Source organism: Nicotiana sylvestris, chromosome 1 (genome assembly GCF_000393655.2).
Source record: "Nicotiana sylvestris chromosome 1, ASM39365v2, whole genome shotgun sequence".
Lineage (NCBI taxonomy): Eukaryota > Viridiplantae > Streptophyta > Magnoliopsida > Solanales > Solanaceae > Nicotiana > Nicotiana sylvestris.
This window is the reverse complement of record NC_091057.1, coordinates 133,758,862-133,782,094: the sequence shown is the minus strand read 5'-3', so window position 1 is coordinate 133,782,094 and position 23,233 is coordinate 133,758,862. Positions and strand designations below refer to the sequence as shown.

The 23,233-nt window shown below is 36.7% G+C and overlaps 1 protein-coding gene across 4 annotated transcripts; it reads right to left on the bottom strand.

The window, feature by feature from the left end:
• Positions 1 to 733: 733 nt before the first annotated feature.
• On the bottom strand, positions 734 to 7,860 carry LOC104216939 (RNA pseudouridine synthase 1). Of its 4 annotated transcripts, none has more exons than XR_011405402.1 (6): positions 7,468 to 7,839; positions 4,603 to 5,312; positions 4,258 to 4,472; positions 3,008 to 3,096; positions 1,973 to 2,252; positions 734 to 1,130 (listed from the first exon to the last, which is right to left on the bottom strand). XR_011405402.1 is itself a non-coding variant. In XM_070168095.1 (3 exons), exons 1-2 carry the CDS (start codon positions 7,811 to 7,813, stop codon positions 4,651 to 4,653), a joined length of 1,008 nt encoding a protein of 335 aa, XP_070024196.1. In that variant the 5' UTR covers positions 7,814 to 7,860; the 3' UTR covers positions 4,016 to 4,472; positions 4,603 to 4,650. The 4 variants fall into 4 exon arrangements, 1 of the variants encoding a protein (XP_070024196.1); XR_011405403.1 differs by having other exon boundaries at positions 1,815 to 2,095; XR_011405401.1 differs by having other exon boundaries at positions 1,973 to 2,095.
• Positions 7,861 to 23,233: the final 15,373 nt, after the last annotated feature.

The window sequence follows — 23,233 nt, the reverse complement described above, 5'->3', positions numbered from 1 at the left end:
TCTGACCAATCAAATTGAAATGTGACATGACCGCATTTGATTAGCCAGAACATGTCACTTGCACACGTGGCGTGATTTTATTGGCCTTTTAGTGTGACTGGGCATGCTTTGTCATTTTGACACATGGCACGATCCTATTGGCTCTTTCGTTTGACTTGGCGTGCCACGTCATTTGACGCGTGGCATTGGGCCTCTAGGAAGATGACTTTTTGGGCCTAATGAGATGGGCTCATCATTTGTAGCCCAATTAAATGGGCTAGCCCAGTCAATATTTATTGGACTTAAATAATTAATTCAATTATATTAGCCTATAATATTTATTTGGACCAATATATCTTGAATTTAAAATATAGTCCAAATTATTTAATGAATTTAATTTCAACAAAATTTATATGGCCACAACATCTATTGCCGCATAAATATGTCGTCACTCTAATGAAATTTATCTTTTTTTCTTGCTAACAACGTCCGAAATACTGAGGTTCGGGTCTTACTTGATGCAACAGATCTGGAAGGTAATAGCAACTGCTCAACATGATCATCCCGTATTTCTGAGCATCGGAATAAGTCCAGATTGAAAAAAATTCCCAATTCTTAGAGAGTTAAAAATTCCACGGAAAACCAATAAGACTAAATGAAATCAATCGCTGAGTATGAGCTTAAATCTTTTTCCACGAAGAAACTTGGAATAACGTTTGTACTTTGAAAGCTGCATGTGTTGAAAACTCAAGAATCGACTGCTTCAAGTCAAATTAAAGCTAAATTTAGTCTTTGGATTTTAACATTAATTGGTAAACGGCAAGACAAATGGCAAGGGAAAGAGATAGTATAGGAATAATCAAGGCACTTACAAAAGTTAGGGGAAGAAAAAGTGGGATGGAATGGGACTTATCCATCTTATTAATTTGGTCTTTACAAGTCAGGTGAGCAAGTGGTAAATCTTGGATTTTTCTCTTCCTGATTCTTCTCCAACGAATTGAAGGGTCAAATCCTTTTCAAGCTAAGGGAATGTCAAAGAAGACACTTGTGTTGATATAAATGTGTCAATTTGAGGGAGGTCCTAATTTGGGTCATTTTCTTGCATCTCCAAGTGTCCAAACGCCAGATTAATCACCCACATCACCTTTTACCTGGATTGGTGTGCACTTCATCAATAATAGCATAGAATTACATTCATACCACGCCATAAGCTCGAATGTACTTGAGATCATTAGAATGACCTTATAAAGGTTCATCCTGTGAAGATGAATCACAAAAGTAACTGCTAATTTCCTTGAAGCAAATTCAATTTTCCTTTGTTTATGTATTTTTTATTTCAACTATTATACATCCAATAACAATGACATTTTCATTAGTTTTCCAAAGGTAGTTAACATATCAAATGGAGGAGAAAAAATAGTACGTTCATATAGATATACTTCAGTGTCCTGGTAAATATGATGTATAAAGGAATAGAGTAATGAAGAAAAGATATGAAAGCTTTTTATTGAAAAACAAAACAAACTTGACAAATAGCCACGGTAGCTGCAACATGGTCAAAATATAAGGTACATTCAACGATTTTCCATTTCCTTTCTCCTGATAAAGTAAATGTAAGTTTTACGATAGAAATATATGTTAAACTTCACGTGAAAAATACTAAAAAATCAATTCTTTAATACATTATTAAGCCTAAAGGTTTTGAACATTGGGAATGTCTTGTATTTTATAGTAGAAGTAAGAATATTTTTGTTCAAAATACCAGTCTTTGTCGTGAAAAGTATTACACGAACATTTTCTGAGCAAGGAACAATATGAAAAAATCTTTGAATTACCTTCTAGATAGTCTCCGACCTAGGAAGAAAACATTAAAAGCAGTAGCTTTCAGATTACCAACATGTTACCTACAAGGTAACTGAATACCATCAAGTATATCCATGCAAACCTACAATTATTAAATGATAAGTAGAACCGCATCCAGTAGATACTGTACCTGACTTCTTAGGCTTCTCAAATTTCTTTAACGATAAATCAGTGGATTAAGCAACATCTGATCAGCTGCTTTCCAATTGAGAAGTAGCACGAACTTTGCATGTCTACCGAGGAACTGTACCGCCTGAGAGTATTCAAGTATGATCATCAAATATAATCAGATTCCCATGTATTAATGAGTCATCTTTTTAACATATATTTACTGTTAGCATTAACACTCAGCCACCAAAATTACATATTTTAGCAACGGAATGTTGTTGGCCAGAAGTAGACATATTGACCTGCAGCAGAAAATAGAGGCCATTCACTATATAGATCAAAAGGTAGACTTCGCATTTTAGGAGAAGCAGTTGACATGATAATAGGAACTATTTTTCCAAGAACCATTTTGGACTGTGATAGTGATACTATGGAACAATCTATGGCTGCTACAGGGGATACAAATTACCTCTCTGATGTATCTGATTTAACTTTTAGTTGTTAATTTAACCAATCCCCCCTTCTAACCAAAAAAAGAAGAAGAAGATAACACAAATAAACATGAATTCATACATCACATAATATGAAGATTAATTAATAATAACATTCTAATACTGATAATCCAAAAAGTTGATAAAACACATAAAATCACATGACTCTGCAGTACATATAAATTCCGAATTCAATTTACCACCAAATTGTTGCGGTTAAGCCAATCACATGACTCTATAAATTGTAATACAGATAGTTATTGAACCATGACACTATTCACAATCCTGTATATTGAGCATGACTTGTTGACTATCCTCGCATTTTTATGCTATAACATCAATCTGAGATTTAATTCCAGGCAGGGAAATGATAGATATATAAACATAAATGTAAGGCGAGAAGTATACTCACATCTAATTTAAAATAAGTAGAAGGAACTTCTTGCTCAATAAGACTAACCAACGACATATGAGTTGGTCATATTTTCCCTAAATATCACCAAAGATCACATAGGCATGTGGAACATAACATAAGATTCATGACATTTACACATTTTGATGCTTACCATATGGTTCATTGTCCACTAATAGTGTATTCCGATCACCTATCAATTGATAGTAGTTCCCATGTTCATCGATCCAGCTCCTCTCAAATCTGCCAGAGGAATTTTTTCTTGATCAGATAATTGGTTCAAGCCTGTCACAGTTACAAACAGACGATCCACGCCCTGTTCTGTTGCAATGCATGAAATATTGACCATTATATTGAAATAATGAGAGTTTAAGAACCAAATAGTGCTTTGCAAAACGTTTTTTATCAAACACCTAGATGCATCACCCTTCAATAGCAGAGTAATGGTGAGAGTCATTTATAGGAATCACATATTACACAAAGTACTCATAAGAGAGAACGAAAACAGAGAACATAACCATCACACAACTTCAGATCCGCTTTTTTAAGAAGGAAGAAAACAAATTAAAAATAAAGCAGAAAAACACACGCTTTCAATTCACTGTCAATGGACTGGACACCTTTAAAGAATAAAATTTGCAGACTATAAACATCATCTACACAACCAAAATTAGGAACAAAAAATATGCACCTAGGTATTTATTTCCAAACATGCATATCAAAATCAGATGGAATTTCAGACATGCATGAAGAACATCTAGCAAGAAATTATTCAAAAGAATATAAAAACAAAACACAACAGAAGCTAGAAAATTAATAGCTAGCAGATTATAAAATTAGAAAGAGCGAGCATTCAAGAAATAATTCTGAAAAAAGGAACAGGAGAACACTTGGACATATAAATTCCCACACTAAAAAAGGGAAGAAGAAAGAAAAGCCCATAAGAATCGATAAATTCACCCAAAGAAAGATGATACATTGAACTCTTGAAGTAGCGAAGCATGAGGAAAATTGCAGAGAGCCGTGGAGATATCAGAAATAGTGAAGTAAACATGGTTTATTGCACAACAAAGATGCAGTACACGTGTAAAATCACTAATGAGGTAAGCCCAACTATAAAGTATTATGCACACTGCCTTTTGTACAACTTAAAATTGCAGTGTTCGTACACCCAAAGTCTCACTTCTAATATATAGTAAAGTATTGCTTGGTTTGGTACAAACGCCATATGCGAATAACTATTTCTTATATTTACTCTCCAGCAGTTTCTGCAGTCATCTACTAATCCTTGTCAACCCTTTTTTGCATGGAGTGACCAGGGCAAAGCTTAGCCTGTTAATGAAAATCAGAAACCTAAAACATGAATGAAAATAGTGAGAATTGACCAACTGGCAACCCCCTCACCACTTAAACACCTCAACCCAAAATAACAACTACCCCTTCTTTTCTGCAACTCCATCCCTTGTTGAACAACTTGCAAAGTGATGCCAGTGCATTGCCATTTGCCTTTGAGGTCACTAATTACAGGGTAAAAAAGAACATCTCCCCAAAAGCTCAGAATAAATTAAGTTCATAGCCATTATGAACTTAACTCTTTCTTGGTCTGTCTTGCTCCAAATCTGTTGAGGTGTACAAAAAACAAATTACTGGTCAAATTTTAAGCATTGTCAATAACAATTTCAAGAAGCAAAAATTCAGAGGCAAAAGAACTATCAAATTTAACAGAGTTACGAAAGGCAAAGATCTTACCATTTGTTTAAGAGAGCCCAAAATGCTTTCAAACTGCTAGCTCAATCATTACTCGAACTGAGATCTTAAAGGTTGAATAGCCCACGAAGGTGGAGGTGCCTGAAGCAGGATTGGTTTCCCAGTAATAGGATGCTCAAAAGATAAACTTTCTGCATGAAGATCATGACCATCATATCTGCTGCCTTTCCAATCATAGACACCTTCATATCGTACATCTCCTCGTATAGGAATTCCAAGATACTGGCAATGCAAGCGAATTTGATGTGTTCTTCCGCTTCGAGGGCGTGCCCTGACCAAAATCTCATCGTTCTTCAAGTCACAACCAATGACTGATTTCTCTTGAACTATGACTACAGCTTCATCTTTTTGTAAGTCAGAGACCTCTTTAAAACCACTGTTCACTGATAATACTTCAAAAGTGGTCTCCATGTCTTTAACAAGTGATCCACCTGGCAGTTTCCTGCCCACATCTGATGCAGCATAAACACGCCAAGCTCCATATTTTGATCGGCCATGACCTGATTTAACAGTTATTTTTTCCCATTTTGGAGCAAGCCCAACACAGAAAGCCAGGTATGTTTTCCGTACCTTATGGTCTGTAAATGCTTTTACAAACTTAGCTGCTACTTTGTGCAACTTAGTAATCAACATCACACCACTCGTATCACGATCAAGTCTATTAGCTAAATGAAGCTCGGAAACATTAGCCCCTGAAGATATTAAAAGTGGTGGTTAAAACGCAAGGAAACCTCAGAAGTACCCAAGTGGCATTTGTCAATTTATTTCTTCACTTAAACATAAGATGATTAAAATGTCTGTTTCACAGTACAAGTTATGGACATCCATAAGTCCCTGAAAGACCATCAACTTCATTCCTCTTCTCTCCTAAAACCATCTTTAGGCATTTAAAAGCCTCTATTTGATTATACATGGTGAATAAACAGAAGTACAAGAGTTATACCTATCAAGCATCTTTTATACCTATCATTAACTTCATTCCTCTTCTCTCCTAAAACCATCTTTAGGCATTTAAAAGCCTCTATTTGATTATACATGGTGAATAAACAGAAGTACAAGAGTTACCTATCAAGCAAGGATTTATTATGTATATCATTCATCAGAAAAACAACTAAATCATCTGTTTTCCTTCCTCCCTGGATAAGAAAGGACGGGGTAAAATATTTCAATACCTTTTCTTTTTGAACTGGTAGTATATTTCACTACTGGTAGGCAAACTCAATGCCTAGTTCTTTCATATAATGAGCTTCAGCACATTGTTGCCACTGTATAAATAGTTTTGATAACAAGATTCCCTGTACCTTGTGTGATAACACTAGATAGGATAGGACTAGAAGCAAAGTAACTAATTCTATCAGAAAGGTGGTTCTTATATTATCTTTCCGGAGTGGGAATAGGTGGAGACTCTTAGGGGCCATTTGGTTCATGAACTAGTTATACGAAGATTATAATATTTAATAAAACGATTATTATACGACAAATAATAATAGAAGGATCATTACATAGAAATACATGGATTCTCATGAGGTGAATAATAATACATGGATTGCTATGTGATATATAAGAATGCATGTATTGTTATGTGGAGATCACAATATACGCGCATTTTTTTTGTTGATAAGGAACAATATACGTGCATTCTTATTCTACGTTCTATCTTGTGTAAAACAACAAATTCCCATATAAGTTATACAAAGCTTTACATTAGAGACCAAAACGTGTTTTAGTAATGAAGAGCAGTATTAGCAAATGTAGAGTTTTTACTAAAAACCAACTTTTCATAAAGCTTTATGGTCAGATTAGTTTCTATTATATGACAAACCAAACAAGTCTTGAGGTTTTAATTTTGTATGGGGTAAAATTGGTTGATGACAGTTAGTCGAATGGTGAGGTTACACGTAGAACAAAAGGCAAGTGGAAAGTGAACCAACACATAGCTGTCACCGGATGCGGGTGTGTGATTGGTGCAGGATGAATCCCGAAGAGAATGTGAGCTGAGAATTAAGATTCGAAGATATGATATCAAATAGCATTTAATGAGCCGCCGTTACAGAGAATATCATCATTCAAAACCAGTCGTTATGCATCTATCAATGACGATTTTATTCTTATTCAAGAGGAGCATGATTTTAGGATCTTGTCTGCCTAAGTAAGCTAGAAATAGGAAGATTAACATCCATTATGACACATGAAATTTCTTGTACAAAAAAGGCTATACTCTATCGCCATATACTCAATTTTAACACTTGAACATTATATTCATCCTTGCCACCGGAAAAGGCTAAAGTCCTTAGTCAGGCTTGTTATCTTCTTTGATTTCATTTGATAATCTTATGTATGTTTTCATTTACTTACTGTTTTTGGGTCAAATCGATTCGCTTGTCTATAAATCACGCTATAAATTCAACTGTACCGTTTTACGGATAAACAAATTCAATTCTAACCTATGTGATTAAACATGGTCTAGTGAATAAAACAATCCCATAACCGATATATACTCTAGATTATCTTTATCAAATCTGCAAATGCGTCATTGTTATCAAACCTCTCTTGAGGCGCGGTAAGACCTTGAAACTAGGTGAAGCCCAAGTTAGACACTTTGTCTTGCTTAGATAGCGCTTTAATGCGCTAAACAAAGGCATTGAAGGCATACGCCACTTCACCGAGGAATCGGTCTTTAATAAAGAATAGCTAAATAATAAATATGTTAGTAAATTGTAAACTTTTTTAATCCAAATGTTATCCGTGAGTTCATTTTCTCCACTTCAAACTCCAGATATTACAGAAAACAACCAAATATTAACCGTAGCGTAAAATAAAAAAATAAAAAGATGAAAGAAATCTCACCATTGTCTTTAAGTAAAGCAGGGAGTGAAGACAAAACACTCTCACAGTAAATTCCTTGGGGCTTATTAACCGCAATGAGCCATTCATCTTCAAAGATAACATGGCTTCTAGAAAGAGTAAAAAGAGCGGATTTTGAAGAAGCAGTTAAGGCTCTATGCGGCTCTATTTCCTTAGATATGTCAGGCATTGGCGGAGATAATGGAATTGGGTAGTTTGTGTTTGCCGCTGTGGCTGAATCAAAGTAGCTTCTTTGGTTCGCCATGATGGAGATGAATCGATGGCGTCGGAAGATTCTGCCAGATGAACTGAGCAAAGGTATTTGACCAAGAGGGAACTTTACTGTCATTTGAGGGAACTTTTTCCCCTAACATTTATCAATACTGCCCTAAAGTTTTTCAGTTTAGTGTATTAATAATATTATATAAAACTAGTATGTATAAACGTGTTAATGCCACATAATGGTTTAAATATTTATTTACGTGAAGGAATAATAAAATTTAATTAATAGAGAAATTTTATATATATTACTACAACAATCATCTAAATGCCGAAAAATATTATTACATTAGCATAATATGTGAATTCAAAATGAAAGGACATCATCAAAACTTACATAAATGATCAATTTTAGTCATATTAAGTAGATAATTATGTATTGTAATTTAAAGATATCTAATGTAATGGTATCTTACCGAACACTTCTTTATAGACAATATTTTTTGTATATGTTTCCTTATAATACTTTGGTTATTCTGCCATAACCAGAACTCTTGTTGTCGATATTGATATCTCTTTTGAAAGTGCAACATATAGTTATTCACGTAAGAAAACATATTATAGTAAATATAGTCCAATATTTAGGATGTTTGTCCGTGTGCTTTATTTATTATAACTATAAAACATAAACATACTGAAAATTATTTTCACATGAATTTAGAAGAATATTCTTTAGTTTTGGAAGACGAAAGTTGAATTCGGGGATAAACAGACACTTAGAAGCACATTGACCAGTATGATAAGTTCCGCATATATGACGTTATCATTAAAACTTCTATATACCGTATGTGTACTATTACATAAGTTATTCAGCAGATCTAAGTTTTCAGTAGCATGAGGGGCATATTTTTCTTCAAAATCAACCTATATGCAATGAAAGATCAATTTTAACTTAATCTATTATATATATGGTCACACTAATATCCGTAAGAAATAATGAACTTGACAATAAACATGTACGGTAGAAGGTCATTTGGTATTAAAGTATTTAAGTATTTTTCTTGGTAGTAATTGTTGGTATCATCTTTTGCTGAGTCAAAACTAAAAAATATTTTGTTTTACCATAAAATTAGCGATCAACCTTTTATTTAGTTGATCAATAAATTCATTTCTACTAACTAAGATAGCTCTTTAATTTCTATCATGTAATTCTCATAAATTGCATTTTAATCTAATGATGAAAATATTTTCTTATTAAATGCACTACTATTATCAGTGAGGTTGATAACCAAGTGTTCTAGAAGAACCAAATCATCTTTTATTGGATGCTCTTCTTCGTTTCCGACACAAAGCAAGAAGTCACTAAATGTTGGATCTGTTCTTACTTTTATATTTCTTGTCATTTGAATATTTTTTGTTTGAGGTCATAAGCATAATTTTGGCAAGCTAGATTTTACAATTTCTACTTTGGTCAATTTTGAAACTACTGATCATTTTTTACAGAAATTACCTCCCAAACTATTACTTTTCCACCAAACGGTTCATCGATATCCAATATATCTCTAAAACTCTGGGCGATTGTTTCGATCGTTTGACGCTTAGCCAAAAACACTTCATACCATATTATCACTTTTGCTTTCCCTATAAATTTAGTATAATTGTTCTGCTTTGATATATTTGTGATGGTTATTTCAGAAATTTGAAGAGGTATATCAAATCTAAAGTGAGTTGTACGACCTCATAATAAAATCGTTGTTGGTACACCACTTGTTCTTATTTCTAACAATATCATGCCTCTTGATCTGATATTTGCAAGTAATGTATGGCATAAGAATATTATTTTGATTCCGCCGGAGGCATCTACAAAGGATAATCTCGCTATACCAGAGTCGACTTTTTATAATATAGTCTTGAAAGGTTATTCTTGTTCAGGATTTAGCTTTGATTGTGCTTCCTCAAACACTTGTATGGCATTCTTAATATTATACTAATCTTTTTTACTTTGTAATCTATTTTTTTAATTTCTAATACTATTTTTATGGAATAAATTTATGTATCCTGAATTTTTTTTTTACTTGAAAAATAATTTTACTCGTATGATGAATTTGAAAAATAATTTAATTAGATTCTCTTGCTAAATAATTAATTGAAAGATTTGATTATTAAGTTTTAATATTATATATAATTTATTTTCTGTTGATTTAGATTCTTAATACTAGTTCATCTCATGTTTGAATATTTAACCGTAATTATAATTTTATCCACTATAAACTTCATTTTCAAAGAATAAAAAGATTGATATGGCATTCCATTTTTAGATCTTTATGATTGCAAAATCATTAGTGGTATTGGCTCTTACCAATCTTTTTCTTTCTTTTCTCACACATTTATATTCTTAATTTTTTTTAGTTGTTCTTTAATAATTGGGTATATTTTTCTATATTATACGAAAAATTAATAATAAAAAAATATTATTTGAGTAGGAAAGCAGTTCAAATATAATATTGTAATGACCCGACCGGTCGTTTTGAACTCTAGCGCATCGTTCAGCAGTTTGAGGCCATGAGCAGCTTCACTTCAGGTATTATGACTTGTACGCATGGTCGAAATTAAATTCCGAAGAAGTTGGAGTTGATTTGGAAAGGGAATTCTCATTTCGGAAGCTTTAAGTTGAAAGAATTGACTAAGATTGGATTTTAGAGTAAACGACCTCGAAATCGGGATCTGAAGGTTCCAGTAGGTTCGTATGATGATTTCGGACTTGGGTGTATGCCCGGATCGGGTTTTGGATGACCCGGGAGCGTTTTGGCACCTATTGTGGAAGTTAGCATTTTGGAAGAAATTTCATAAGTTTGGGTTGAAGTGCATTTCAGTATTATCGATGTCCGTTTGGGATTCCGAGTCTGGGAGTAGCTCCATATGGTGATTCTGGAGTTGGGAGCGCGATCGGAAGTGAATTCGGAGGTCCGTAGGTCATTTTGAAGTCATTTGGCTAAAGATAGAAATTTGAAGGTTTTTGAGAAGTTTGACTGAGAGTTTGTGTTGGCCCAAGTTCAGGTGAAGTTTTGAAGAATGACAAATGAACTCAGTCATGGACCAGGTCCATCATGCACAGTATTTATCAACTTAGACATGTGAGATACGCGTGAAGGAGATAAGTCTTAGTGATCAAGCAACAATATCTCTTGAACTGATCGAAAAGGTTGCATATTGGATGAGGAGAGAAAGTCTCCTTATGGGAAGAGGACACAATCCGGATAAAGGATAGGGTTGGAGTTTGTATTGTACAAGGACTCAACTTCGATGGAAGATCAACAATTGAGTCTCAATCAAACTCTGATTACTAACTCATTAAATAACAGTGATTGTTCTCTTTTACAGGTGTTGCACATACGCAGAAGTTAAACTAAATTGAGAGCAAACGAGCAAGGAAATTTTGCGAGCAATTTATGTGAGATTTAAGTATGCACACCTGAAGCTACTTGAACGAGATAGAAGAACCAGTTCCGTTGTATTTATTCTTATTCTAGTTCAATTGTAGTAGGTGGTTTAAAGTTGTACCTTTTCAGCTTTCATAGAAGCATTTGTAATAGGTACTTTGAGTATTCAAGTTATAGGCTTACTTGAAGGTGTCCCAACAGTTGAGGTTGTGTGCTACACAGGGATTAGAGTTAATCCTTAGGTTTACAAAGAGGTTTTGTAAATGCTGTTTTGGCTCAGTGAATTTAGTGGATATTTGGGAAAATCCTACTGAGTAGTAGGTCGTGGTTTTTTTCACCTTTTGAGCCATGTGTTTTCCACATAAAAATCTATGTGTTCTTTATTTTTTGTACTTTTAATTCCGCAACAGTAGTAATTAGAACACCTAGAAGAACCAGGTTCTTCTAGATCGAAAAATTGGGTACCACACAAATAACCCCCCTCTCTTGTGTGGTATTGACGTTTAGAACATCAATTGGTATCAGAGCATGTTATCCTTGAAGAGGTTAACACCTTCGAAAAAGATCAACATGAGTGCACCACCTGGGAACTGGGAAGGGCAATCCACTGCCAGGCCTCCACTGTTCAATGGACAATACTACTCTTGGTGGAAGAACAGGATGAAGGATCACATTATAGGAGAAGGCTATGAACTCTGGAACATAGTCACCGATGGCCCTTTGGCAACTGCAATGAAAAATGAGGAAGGAGTGGATGTGCCAAAGACAAGGGTTGACTGCACTGCTGAAGACCTAAAGAAGTGGGAGAAAAATGCTAAGGCCAAGAAATGGCTTGTGTGTGGACTAGGTCCAAATGAGTACAGTAGGATCCAAAGTTGTACTACCACTAAGGAGATATGGGACACTTTGTAAGTGGCTCATGAAGGAACACCTCAAGTGAAAAGATCCAGAGGAACACTGATGTATTCTCAATATGAGAATTTTACTATGAAGGAAGGAGAAACTATCCAAGAGATGTATACTAGGTTCACTACACTGACAAATGAACTTAAGTCTCTTGGAAGGATTATTCTTGAAGAAGACAAGGTTGAGAAAATCCTGACAAGGGTTCTGTCAGTCTCATGGGAAAGCAAAATCACTGCCATTCAGGAATCCAAGAATATTGCTACTCTCAGACTGGATGAACTGATTGGAAATCTTACTGCTTATAAACTGAGAAGGCAAACCATGAAGATGGATACACCCAAGAAGGAGAGAAGCCTAGCTCTCAGAATTGCTGAAGGTTCAAATCTGGAAGATGATGAGATGGCTATGATCACTAGAGATTTCAAAAAGTACCTGATGAGAGGAAAGGGTTCTTCAAGAGGTACAACCTTTAACAAGTCAAGAGCTCCTGAGAAACAGACCAATGAAGGTTGCTACAAGTGTGGTAAGACTGATCACATGATCAAGAACTGCCCTTAATGGGAAATCGAGTGAAATAAAGAAAGGACTGAACGAGGGAACATGAAGAAGGAACAGGTTCAACCAAAAAGGAACAAAGGTTCAACCAAGGCTATGGTTGCTGCTTGGGGAGAAACTTCAGATAAAGACTTAGAAGATGAAGTTGAAGAAGAGCAAGCACTAATGGCCATCGGAGAATCAGATGATGAACAATAGGTAAGTATCCTTCATCTCAAAGATAAAATTAAATTTTTGTCTAAAGAAAAGTTGGCTGAGCTATTACTAGACTTCATTGATGAGTCTGAGATAATTAACAATGAGAAGGAAGTTCTGTCTAGGGAATGTGTGATCCTAAAAGCAAAATGCAAAAGTCTAGAGTCTAGGGCTAATGAGAGTGATAACACAAATGCTGAGTTGAAGAACCAGGTTCTTGAACTTGATAACAGTGTCCTAGAACTTAGGTCTGAAAACTTAAAACTGAAACTAGGAACAGGAAAGAAGAAAGCTGATCACACATATCTCACTTTAGAAGAAAATTTGGGAAAAATGAAAGATGAATTGTATAAGAAAGATGAATTCATCAAAGTCCTAAAGGAAGATCTAGGAAAGGTGAAACATGAACTAGACAGAACTTGCAAGTGGAACAAGGCTTCTGATGCACTCTCTTGGCTGCAAGAGCATCACAATAGTAACAAAAGAGGACTTGGTTATGGGACTCAAGCTCCAAAATGGGACCCTAAAAGCAAGTACCTCACTCTTCCTGAAAATAAAATCTGCACACACTATGGCAAGACTGGCCATTACAAAATGAATGTAATGCAAAAGAAAAGGCAGTCAAAAGAACAAAATCTTTGTTCAAGAGAAAAACAAGTTTTCTGGGTGGGCAAGAAGGAATTTGATTCATCATTTTGCCTATAGAAAGGGACCCAAACTAGTTTGGGTTCCTAAGACTAACCCCTGATTTCTTTTTGCAGGTCCAAGTGAAAGGGAGGAGCCAAATATGGTATACGGATAGTGGCTGCTCAAAACATATTACTGGGAACAAGGACCAGTTCCTTTCACTTGAGGACTTAAAAGAAGGTAATGTCTCCTTTGGTAATGAAAAGAAAGGTGAGATCATTGGGGTTGGAAAGGTAGGTAAAACAGATTCTCATCCCATAGAGAATGTCTACCTGATAGATGGCTTGAAATATAGCCTAATAAGTGTGTCACAATTGTATGACAGAGGTAATCTTGTAGCTTTTACCTCTACCAAATGCTTTGTGATTAACCTTACCACTGACAAGATTGTTTTGCAGGGAAAAAGAGTTAACAATATTTACATTGTAGATTTGTCTACTCTCTCAGAAAATGAACTCACTTGCTTAAGTGTGTTGGTTAATGATCCCCTCCTGTGGTACAAAAGACTTGGTCATGCAAGTCTAAATCAGCTAAACAAATTAGTCTCCAAAGACTTAGTGATAAGGTTACCTAATATCAAGTTCAAGGAAGACAAAGTTTGTGAGGCATGTGCAAGGGGGAAGCAGGTAAGATCATCCTTCAAAAGCAAGAAAATGGTAAGTACAACCAAGTTGTTGAAAGTGGTCCATATGGATCTATGTGGTCCAATGAGAACCATGAGCAGAGGTGGAAAGAAATATGTAATGATGCTTGTCGATGATTATTCTAGATTTACCTAGGTTCTATTTCTAACCTCCAAAGATAAATCATTTGACATGTTTATTGCATTTGTTAGAAAAACTCAGAAACAATTAGGAAATCAACTTGCATCCATTAGGTCTGATCATGGAATTGAATTTGAAAATTCCAAGTTTGCTGAATTCTGTGATGAAAATGGTATAGATCATAATTTCCCTTCCTCTAGGACCCCTCAACAAAATAGAGTAGTTGAAAGAAAGAATAGAACTCTTGAGGACATGGCTAGAACCATGTTGCTTTCTAGTAAATTGCCCCACAGCTTCTGGGCAGAGGATGTAAACACTACATGTTACATAATCAATAGATGCATGACCAGACCTCTGGTAGAGAAAACTCCCTATGAGTTACTTAAAGGGAGAAAACCAAACATATCCCATCTTAGGGCATTTGGTTGCAAGTGCTATGTGCACAATAATGGAAAAGACTCCCTAGGTAAGTTTGATGCCAGAAATGATCAGGGAGTGTTCTTGGGATATTCTTCACATAGCAAAGCATATAAAGTGTTTAATAAAAGAACTCTATGTGTAGAAGAAAGTGTACATGTAGTATTTGATGAAACTAACATTCTTTCTGAGAGACAGGAACATGAAGATGAAGTCATTGGATTGGTAAAGGAATTGACTGAATCCCCAGCACAAGTCAAAGTGGCATCAAAAGAAGGAACATGCGATGGAATAGGTCCTTCAAATTAGGGCAACCTGACAGGGGGAACTAATCAAGGAGAAATTGAATCAAACCCTTTAGAGGAACCTGTTCCTCAGCAACAAAACATAAGAGAGACATCTAGAAGAAACCAGTTGATTGTGAAACCTCACAAGTATCAAAGTTCTCATCCCATTGAGAACATTATTACCGATCCAACATCTGGAGTCAAAACTAGATCACAGCTAAAGAATCTTTATGTTTTTGATGCTTTCCTATCTCTTATTGAACCTAAAATTTTTATTGAGGCTTTGCAGGATGCAGATTGGGTGAATGCAATGCAAGATTAACTCAACCAATTTGAAAGAAGTCAAGTTTGGCATCTAGTTCCGAGATCCAAGGACAGATCAGTCATTGGTACAAAATGGGTCTTCAGAAAAAAACTTGATGAAGATGGAACAGTTACAAAAAACAAAGCAAGACTGGTGGTACAAGGATACAGCCAAGAGGAGGGCATAGACTATGATGAGACATTTGCTCCAGTTGCAAGACTAGAGGCAATCAGACTCCTCATAGCCTTTGCAGCACACATGGAATTCACTCTTCATCAGATGGATGTCAAAAGTTCCTTCCTGAATGGCTATCTAAAGGAAGAAGTGTTTGTGAAACAACCTCTAGGGTTTGAGAGCAAGGAATGTCCTGAGCATGTGTACAAGTTAGACAAGGCTCTTTATGGTCTCAAGCAGGCCCCAAGAGGTAAAATTGGCAGTACCTTATTTTTAAGGAAAAAAGGTAAAGATCTCTTTGTTGTGCAAATATATGTGGATGACATCATATTTAGGGCTACCACTGATAGGCTGAGTAAGGACTTTGCAAAACTAATGGGGAGTGAGTTTGAAATGAGCATGATGGGTGAGCTTAACTTTTTTTTAGGCTTGCAGATCAAACAAAGTCCAAATGGAACCATGATCCATCAACAGAAGTATACAAAAGAGCTAATCAAAAAGTTTTAAATGGAGGATTCTAAAGAAATAGATACACCCATTGCAACTGCCACTAAATTAGATATTGATGAACCTGGTTCATCAGTTGATCAAAAGTTGTATAGGGGTATGATTGGTTCACTCTTATATCTTACTGCAAGCAGACCTGACATTGTTTTCAGTGTAGGGCTTTGTGTTTGTTTTCAGGCAAATCCAAAAGAGTCCCACTTGACTGCTGTAAAGAGGATACTGAGATATCTGAAATGCACCACTGATCTGTGTCTTTGGTATCCTAAAGGTAGTAATTTTGATCTAGTAGGATATGTTGATGTTGTTTATACATGTTTCTTAGTGGACAGGAAAAGCACCTCAGGTATGACACACTTCCTTGGTTCATGTCTTGTGTCATGGGCTACCAAAAAGCAAAATTCGGTGGCCCTATCTACTACTGAAGCTGAGTATGTTGTTGTTGCTTCTTGTTGTGCCAATTGTTATGGATCAAACAACAGCTGGTAGATTTTGGAATTGAAGTGGAATGTATTCCAATATTCTGTGATAACATTAGTGCTATAAGTATGACAAAGAACCTTGTTCATCATAAAAGGACTAAGCACATAGATGTTAGACACCACTTCTTAAGAGATAACTATGAAAAAGGATTGATTTCAATAGAATTCTGTACTACTGATAAACAAATAGCTGAGACTTTCACTAAATCACTGAGTAGAAAATTTTTTGAGAGGAACAAGTTGAAATTAGGGATGGTTAAGATCACCTAATAGGTCCAGTTCAGAATGCACAATATTAAAAAAAATAAAAAAATAAAATTTTTGATTAGGAGTTCTAACTTTGTGTAAATATCTAGATCAATTCTTACTCAGTTTCATACTTTAATTAGTATACTCCTGTGTGTATGACTCACTGATCTCTTACAAAGTTTCTTCTATTTTGGCATTTGAGGCATGTTCAAGAGAGTTCTATATAAAGAACCTGGTTCATCAGTATGTGTTCATATGAAAAGCTCAGGTATGTTTTCTATACTCTGCACAATTAGAAAGATTATTTTTCCAATCATGAGCTGAAGTCCTACATTCATCAAATTCCTAGAAATTCTATCCGTTGAGCATTGAACCAGTTTCGTTCCCCTAGAACTCTAAAAACTGGGACTTTTGCCTAAAATCTAGCAATGCCTAATAATCACTAAGAGACAGGAATTATACCTTGATTAGACTTCTAATTGACCTCTGAAAAAGCTGTCGTTACTGCATTTAATTCTAGTTATCTTTAAATATACACCACACCTCTTCTTCATTAGTCCATAACCGTCAAAACTCTTCTCAAGTTCTGATCGCCCTTCTTCTCTCCAAAAATTCCCAATTTTTTATCAAGAAACAATCCACCATGACTAACCCTCAAGATAATCCTGGAACTCCCCCACCAGTATCCCCTTCTAATACATCCTCATCTACACCCCCTAGTGAAACCCAAAACCTACGTTTCATAGGTAGAAAATGTTGGCCAGAAAAATTGTAGCTTCTGGAGATCTAAGAAAAGGTCTAAATAAGAATTGAAGGCTAGCCAGAGGAAGGAAAGTCCTACTCAAGAATCTGACTCAAGCTCTGAGTCTGAAGCTTTTATTTCTGCTAGCGAAGGTGAAGAACATGGGTCTTCTGATACTGAAAAAATTCAAGAAACCCCTGGTGAGGTAAGTTCTTGTGCGGTATTCTCTACTGTGGTTCAAAATATAGAAAATAGGTTTGTCTTGGTTGGTCCTGTCAAAGATGTAAAGGGGGCTGAATCTAGTAGAAGTGGAGGTGAAAAGAAAGAAAAAGAGATAGAGGGAGCAAGTGGTGATGAGCGGGAAAATAGGAAACAAAAAGTGCTGGCTATCTGTAGAGGTGTTGAAGAAGGTGGCAACAAGTCAGGGGGAAGTGGTTCTGGGGAGGCGGCTGAAGGGCTTGTACATCTAAGCAAGCAACAAGGTGAACCTGGTTCATGTGCTGAGAAAACACTAGCTAATCTTCTGAAGAGGGTTGGGGCCAGTTATGATCCAAAGAAGCATAAAGCTTCCACACAAAAGGCTCCAACTACTTTCAAGCCAACAAAGAAAATCAAAATGTCATCCCTAAAACCTACTGTACCTTCAGTACCTAAGGGAAGAGCCACTAGAAGTAGGGTCAAACAAAGTGAAGCTGAGTTACAGAAAGCTCTGGAAGAAAGCAAGAAGAAAAAGAAGGAGAAGGGAAAAGCAATGGTTGTGGAGAGTTTTGAGGTTGCAGAAGAAGAAGAAGAGGAGATAGAACTGGTCCATCAAGAAAGGGGAACAACTGTGGAAGTTCCTACACCCAAACCAAAAAGGGCCAAGGCTTCTTCCAAGAAGTCTTCCTCTGAACCTGTATCTGTTGAACCCTCTTTAGCCAAAAGAACCCGATCTGCAGTGAAAGCTAAGCAGGTAAACATTACTGAGGAAGAAGAAGAATGCAGTGGAGAAGGAGAAGAAGAAGAAGAGGAATCTGAAAAGGAACAAGATAGGTTTTCCATCTTTGGCAGAAGAAATTTTTTGAAAGGAAGACTGTTGAAAGACCTGGATGAGCTAGGAATGAGAAGACTGGTGGATGCCTTAGCTGCACAAGGTTGGAAGGACATGGTCCTTGAAATGGATGGGAGGCTGGCTAGGAAAGAATTGATTGAGTTTATGGCCAATGCCACAATGAAGAATGGGGTAGTCACCAGTCTGGTGAAATGAGTAAGGGTGCAGTTTGATGCACTCAAATTGGGTAAGATTCTAGACATACCTAGTGTGGGGTATGATGATTATACAAGACAAAGGTGTCCGTGTCTAGATTCTCTCCCTACTGCTCTTCAAATCACTAGGAATTTTTGTGATGCCGCAACTGCTGAAGATGTGCCTGAAGCCAAGTTTGTGCATAAAAGTGAGATGAGGCCTGAGCACAAGGTCTTGTTTGAATTTGTTAACAAGTGCCTGCTGCCCAGACAGGAGAGGAGGCACACTGCCAACTACATGGACCTGGTTCTTATGGAGTGCCTTGTGAGAGGAATGCAAATCAATTGGCCTGCCTTTATTGTCAAATTACTGGACAGGGTCATAAATGGCTCCAAGGCTCATGCCACCCCATATGGGTTTATATTGACTACTGTTCTGGACAGGCTAAATGTGCCTTTGAAGAAATGGGAGATGGCATCAAGCATGGAACACTTTGGCGTCAAGACTCTTCTGGCTTGTGACTATCCAGTCAATGCCACCCCAGTTGAACCTGGTTCATCTCTGAAGACACCTGTGAACAGCAAGGTTAGGGCTTTGGTTCAAGAGTGTGGATCTAAGGATGCTGAAATTGCTAGGCTCCAGGCTCGTGTAGCTGAACTGGAAACTGAAAGAGATGGCCTCAGAACTGTGCTAGCAAAAGAAAAGGAGAAGAGTGATGGGATGCTTCAGAATATGCTCAACCTTCTCCAAACCCAGCCCTCTAGTTCCTCCAAACCTTAGGATGTCCAGTTGTTGTCTTCTGAACCAGTCTAGTACCCCCAGGGACCCAGATTAGGGACTTTTTCTGTTTTTTTCTCATATTTTGGAAGTTTTTCTTTCTTTTTGTGGTTTGTTGGTGGAAACATATCTTATCAATGACAACTGTTGTTTCTCTTGTTCTATGAAGATTCTACTCTTAATAGTTTGAATATGTTTGGTGATTATTGATGATTTCATCCATGTTTTCACTTGCGGTTGCCCAAGTGGCCATGAGTAATTACTAAAATCTGGGATTCACAATGTATGCAACTTTTCAATAATGCCAAAAGGGGGAAGAGATATTGTCCTTTACTCTTTATTCTGAATAATGTGATATTTATAACCTAATTAAACCTGGTCCTTGATGATAAGTTAAAATTCTAAGTTAATGTGTTGATGGTCAAACTGAGTTCCTACAGGTTCTTTGATTAGTAAAAGCATAGAGTTTGTCATCATCAAAAAGGGGGAATTTGTTGGCCCAAGTTCAGGTGAAGTTTTGAAGAATGACAAATGAACTCAGTCATGGATCAGGTCCATCATGTGAGGCACAATATTTATCAACCTAGACATATGAGATACACGTGAAGGAGATAAGTCTCAGTGATCAAGCAGCAATATCTCCTGAACTGATCGAAAAGGTTGCATATTGGATGAGAAGAGAAAGTATCCTGATGGGAAAAGGACACAATCCGGATAAAGGATAGGGTTGGAGTTTGTATTGTACAAGGACTCAACTTCGATGGAAGATCAGCAATTGGGTCTCAATCAAACTCTGATTACTAACTCATTAAATAACAGTGATTGTTTTCTTTTACATGTGTTGCACATACGCAGAAGTTAACCTAAATTGAGAGCAAACGAGCAAGGCAATTTTGCGAGCAATTTATGTGAGATTTAAGTGTGCACACCTGAAGCTACTTGAACGATATAGAAGAACCAGTTCCGTTGTGTTTATTCTTATTCTAGTTCAATTGTAGTAGATGGTTTAAAGTTGTACCTTTTCAGCTTTCATAGAAGCATTTGAAATAGGTACTTTGAGTGTTCAAGTTATAGGCTAACTTGAAGGTGTCGCAACAGTTGAGGTTGTGTGCTACACAGGGATTAGAGTTAATCCTTAGGTTTACAAAGAGGTTTTGTAAATGCTGTTTTGGCTTAGTGATTTTAGTGGATGTTTGGAAAAATCCTACTGAGTAGTAGGCCATGGTTTTTTTCACCTTTTGAGCCAGGTGTTTTCCACGTAAAAATCTCCGTGTTCTTTATTTTCTGTACTTTTAATTCCGCAACAGTAGTAGTTAGAACACCTAGAAGAACCAGGTTTTTCTAGATCGAAAAATTGGGTATCACACAAATCACCCCCTCTTGTGTGGTATTGACGTTTAGAACATTAGTTTGACTTTTTGATATCGGGGTCAGATTCCAATTGTGAAAGTTGGAGAAGGTCCGTAATGTCAAATATGACTTGTGTGCAAAATTTGAGGTCAATCGGGCGTGATTTGACGGGTTTAGGCATCGAATGTAGAAGTTTGAGATTCTAAAGTTCATTAAGCTTGGATTTGAGGCGATTCATGATTTTAGCGTTGTTTGATATGATTTGAGGCCTCGAACAAGTCCGTAATTTGTTTTGGGGCTGGTTGGTATGATTGGACGGGGTTAACGGATTTAACTGGGGTTGGAAAAAATAGCTGAATCAGTTGATATCTGGTATAACCACACCTACAAAGTTTTGGTTGTAGGTGTAGAGGCGCAGAAGCGACCAAAAGGACGCAGAACCGGTGGTGAAGGGTGAAGGCTGGGACCGCAGATGTGGTCAGGTCACCGCAAAAGTGGGACCGCACCTGCAGAAGAAGGAGCGCAGTAGCGGAAATGGGTTGGGAACCCCGGACCGCAGAAGCGGAAATTGGTCCGCACCTGCGGGAGCGCAGAAGCGGTCAAGAGACTGCAGGTAAGAAGGGAATGGAGGCAGTGAGCTCTCTTTAAAAATCGAGTTTTGGTTCATTTCCACCCATTTTCACTTCGGGTTGGACGATTTTGGAGCTTTCGGAAGAGAGATTTTCTTCATCTATGTCAAGGTAAGTTGTTCCCACTTATTAGACGTTAAATACATGGTTTTGTTTCAGATTTGAGCATGAAAATTTGGAAGAAACTTGGGGCTTGGGGAAAAACCTAGAAAATGAATATTTTGGATTTTGACCATGATTTTGGGTATGAAATTGAGAGTAAATTATATATTTGAATTCGTGAGGCTATGGGAAAATTTAATCTTCAAAAAGTTTTGGAATTCGGGCACGTGGGCCCGAGGGCGATTTGGTCAACTTTTCGATCGGGGTTAGGAATTGTTATAAATTGGATTGTAATGAGTAATTGAACATATATTAATGGATTTGCATAATTATTGGCTAGTTTTGGAGCATTGTGCATCGATTCGAGTCTTCGGAAGAGTGTGGAATGCCGGTTATGGATCTTCGGAGCGAGGTGAGTCTCCTTTCTAACCTTGTAAGAGGGAATTGTCCCCGTAGGTGAAATAATTGGTTATGTGCTCCTATTTGTGGGGGCTACGTACGTACAAGGTGAAGAGAGTCTATGCGTAGCTGCTAATATGTGTAAGTCCGGGTAGTCTAGGACCCAAAAGCATGCTATACTTGGAATATCTGTAATCTTGTTGGCAGTTGAACTGCTTAAATCTTATCGAATTGGTAAATGAATTTCTAAAAGGATTAAAATTCATTTTCTTAAATCTCTAAAAGAAAATCGGCTTTTATTTGGATAAAATTCCCCGATAAATTCTTCATTTGTTGTGTGAGCATGTATTTGTATGTGTACCTGCGTCACATGTATGATTCGCGAGCAGGGTGTTTGTTTATTTATGTTGACCGCGTCGCATGTATAATTCGCGAGCGGGGTAATAGATGCATCTATGGTTCGGGCCGTTCGACCCTCGATAGTGCACATTTTATATTTATGTTGGATCGGTCGTACGACCTCGACATGATATGTGCATGCTTGGATTGCTGCTTGAGATTTATAAATGCTGATAATTGCCCTTTCTGGCCAGTGATAAATTGATAAAGATAATGAAAAGTAAATCTTTGGAAATCCTTTATTATTTGAAAAGTTGTTTACCTGTTTTCCGGCATTATGAGTTTAATTTTGCTTTATGAAATCCATGAATTTCTCACACTTGTACTACATTATCATTGGACCACTAGTAAGTGTCGAGTCGACCTCTCGTCTCTACTTCTTCGAGATCAGATGGGATACTCATTGGGTACACGTTGTTTTCGTACTCATACTACACTTGCTGTGCCTTTTTGTTGCACAGGTTCATATGTGGCTAGTGGCGTAGCGGCAAGGTTGATACAGAGACTTAGGCGAGCTGCATTTATTGAGACGACCCGCAGCCAGCAGAGTCCCCTTCAGAGTATTTTACTGTATTTTCATTTCTGTCCACTTTGTATTCGAGACAGTTACTGTATTTTATTTCATTCCCTAGTAAATGCTCATGCCCTTGTGACACCGGGTTCTGGGATGATTATGGGGTATCTTGTATTAACTTCTTAACATTCATATTTGATTTGAAATGATTATCTTTGGCTATTGAAATTGAAGGAAAATCATAGTTTTTAAAATTTATTAAAACGAGAATTTAATTAAGTATTTTGGTTGGCTTGCCTGACAGCGGTGTCCGGCACCGTCACGACCCTTAGTGGATTTTGGGTCGTGACAAATATAATAATATATTATCGTAGGAATTTTTTTCTCTATTTTAACGCTTTATACTGCCCATTTAGCATTTATTCTATTTTTTTGGTATTAAATATTAT

Bases quoted from the DNA above. Each gene is read 5' to 3' on its own strand.
- LOC104216939 (XM_070168095.1), bottom strand. From the start codon at position 7,813: ATGACAGTAAAGTTCCCTCTTGGTCAAATACCTTTGCTCAGTTCATCT. The intron at 5,313-7,467 runs GTGAGATTTCTT...TAATATCTTCAG, and splicing joins TGCTTTACTTAAAGACAATG to GGGCTAATGTTTCCGAGCTT.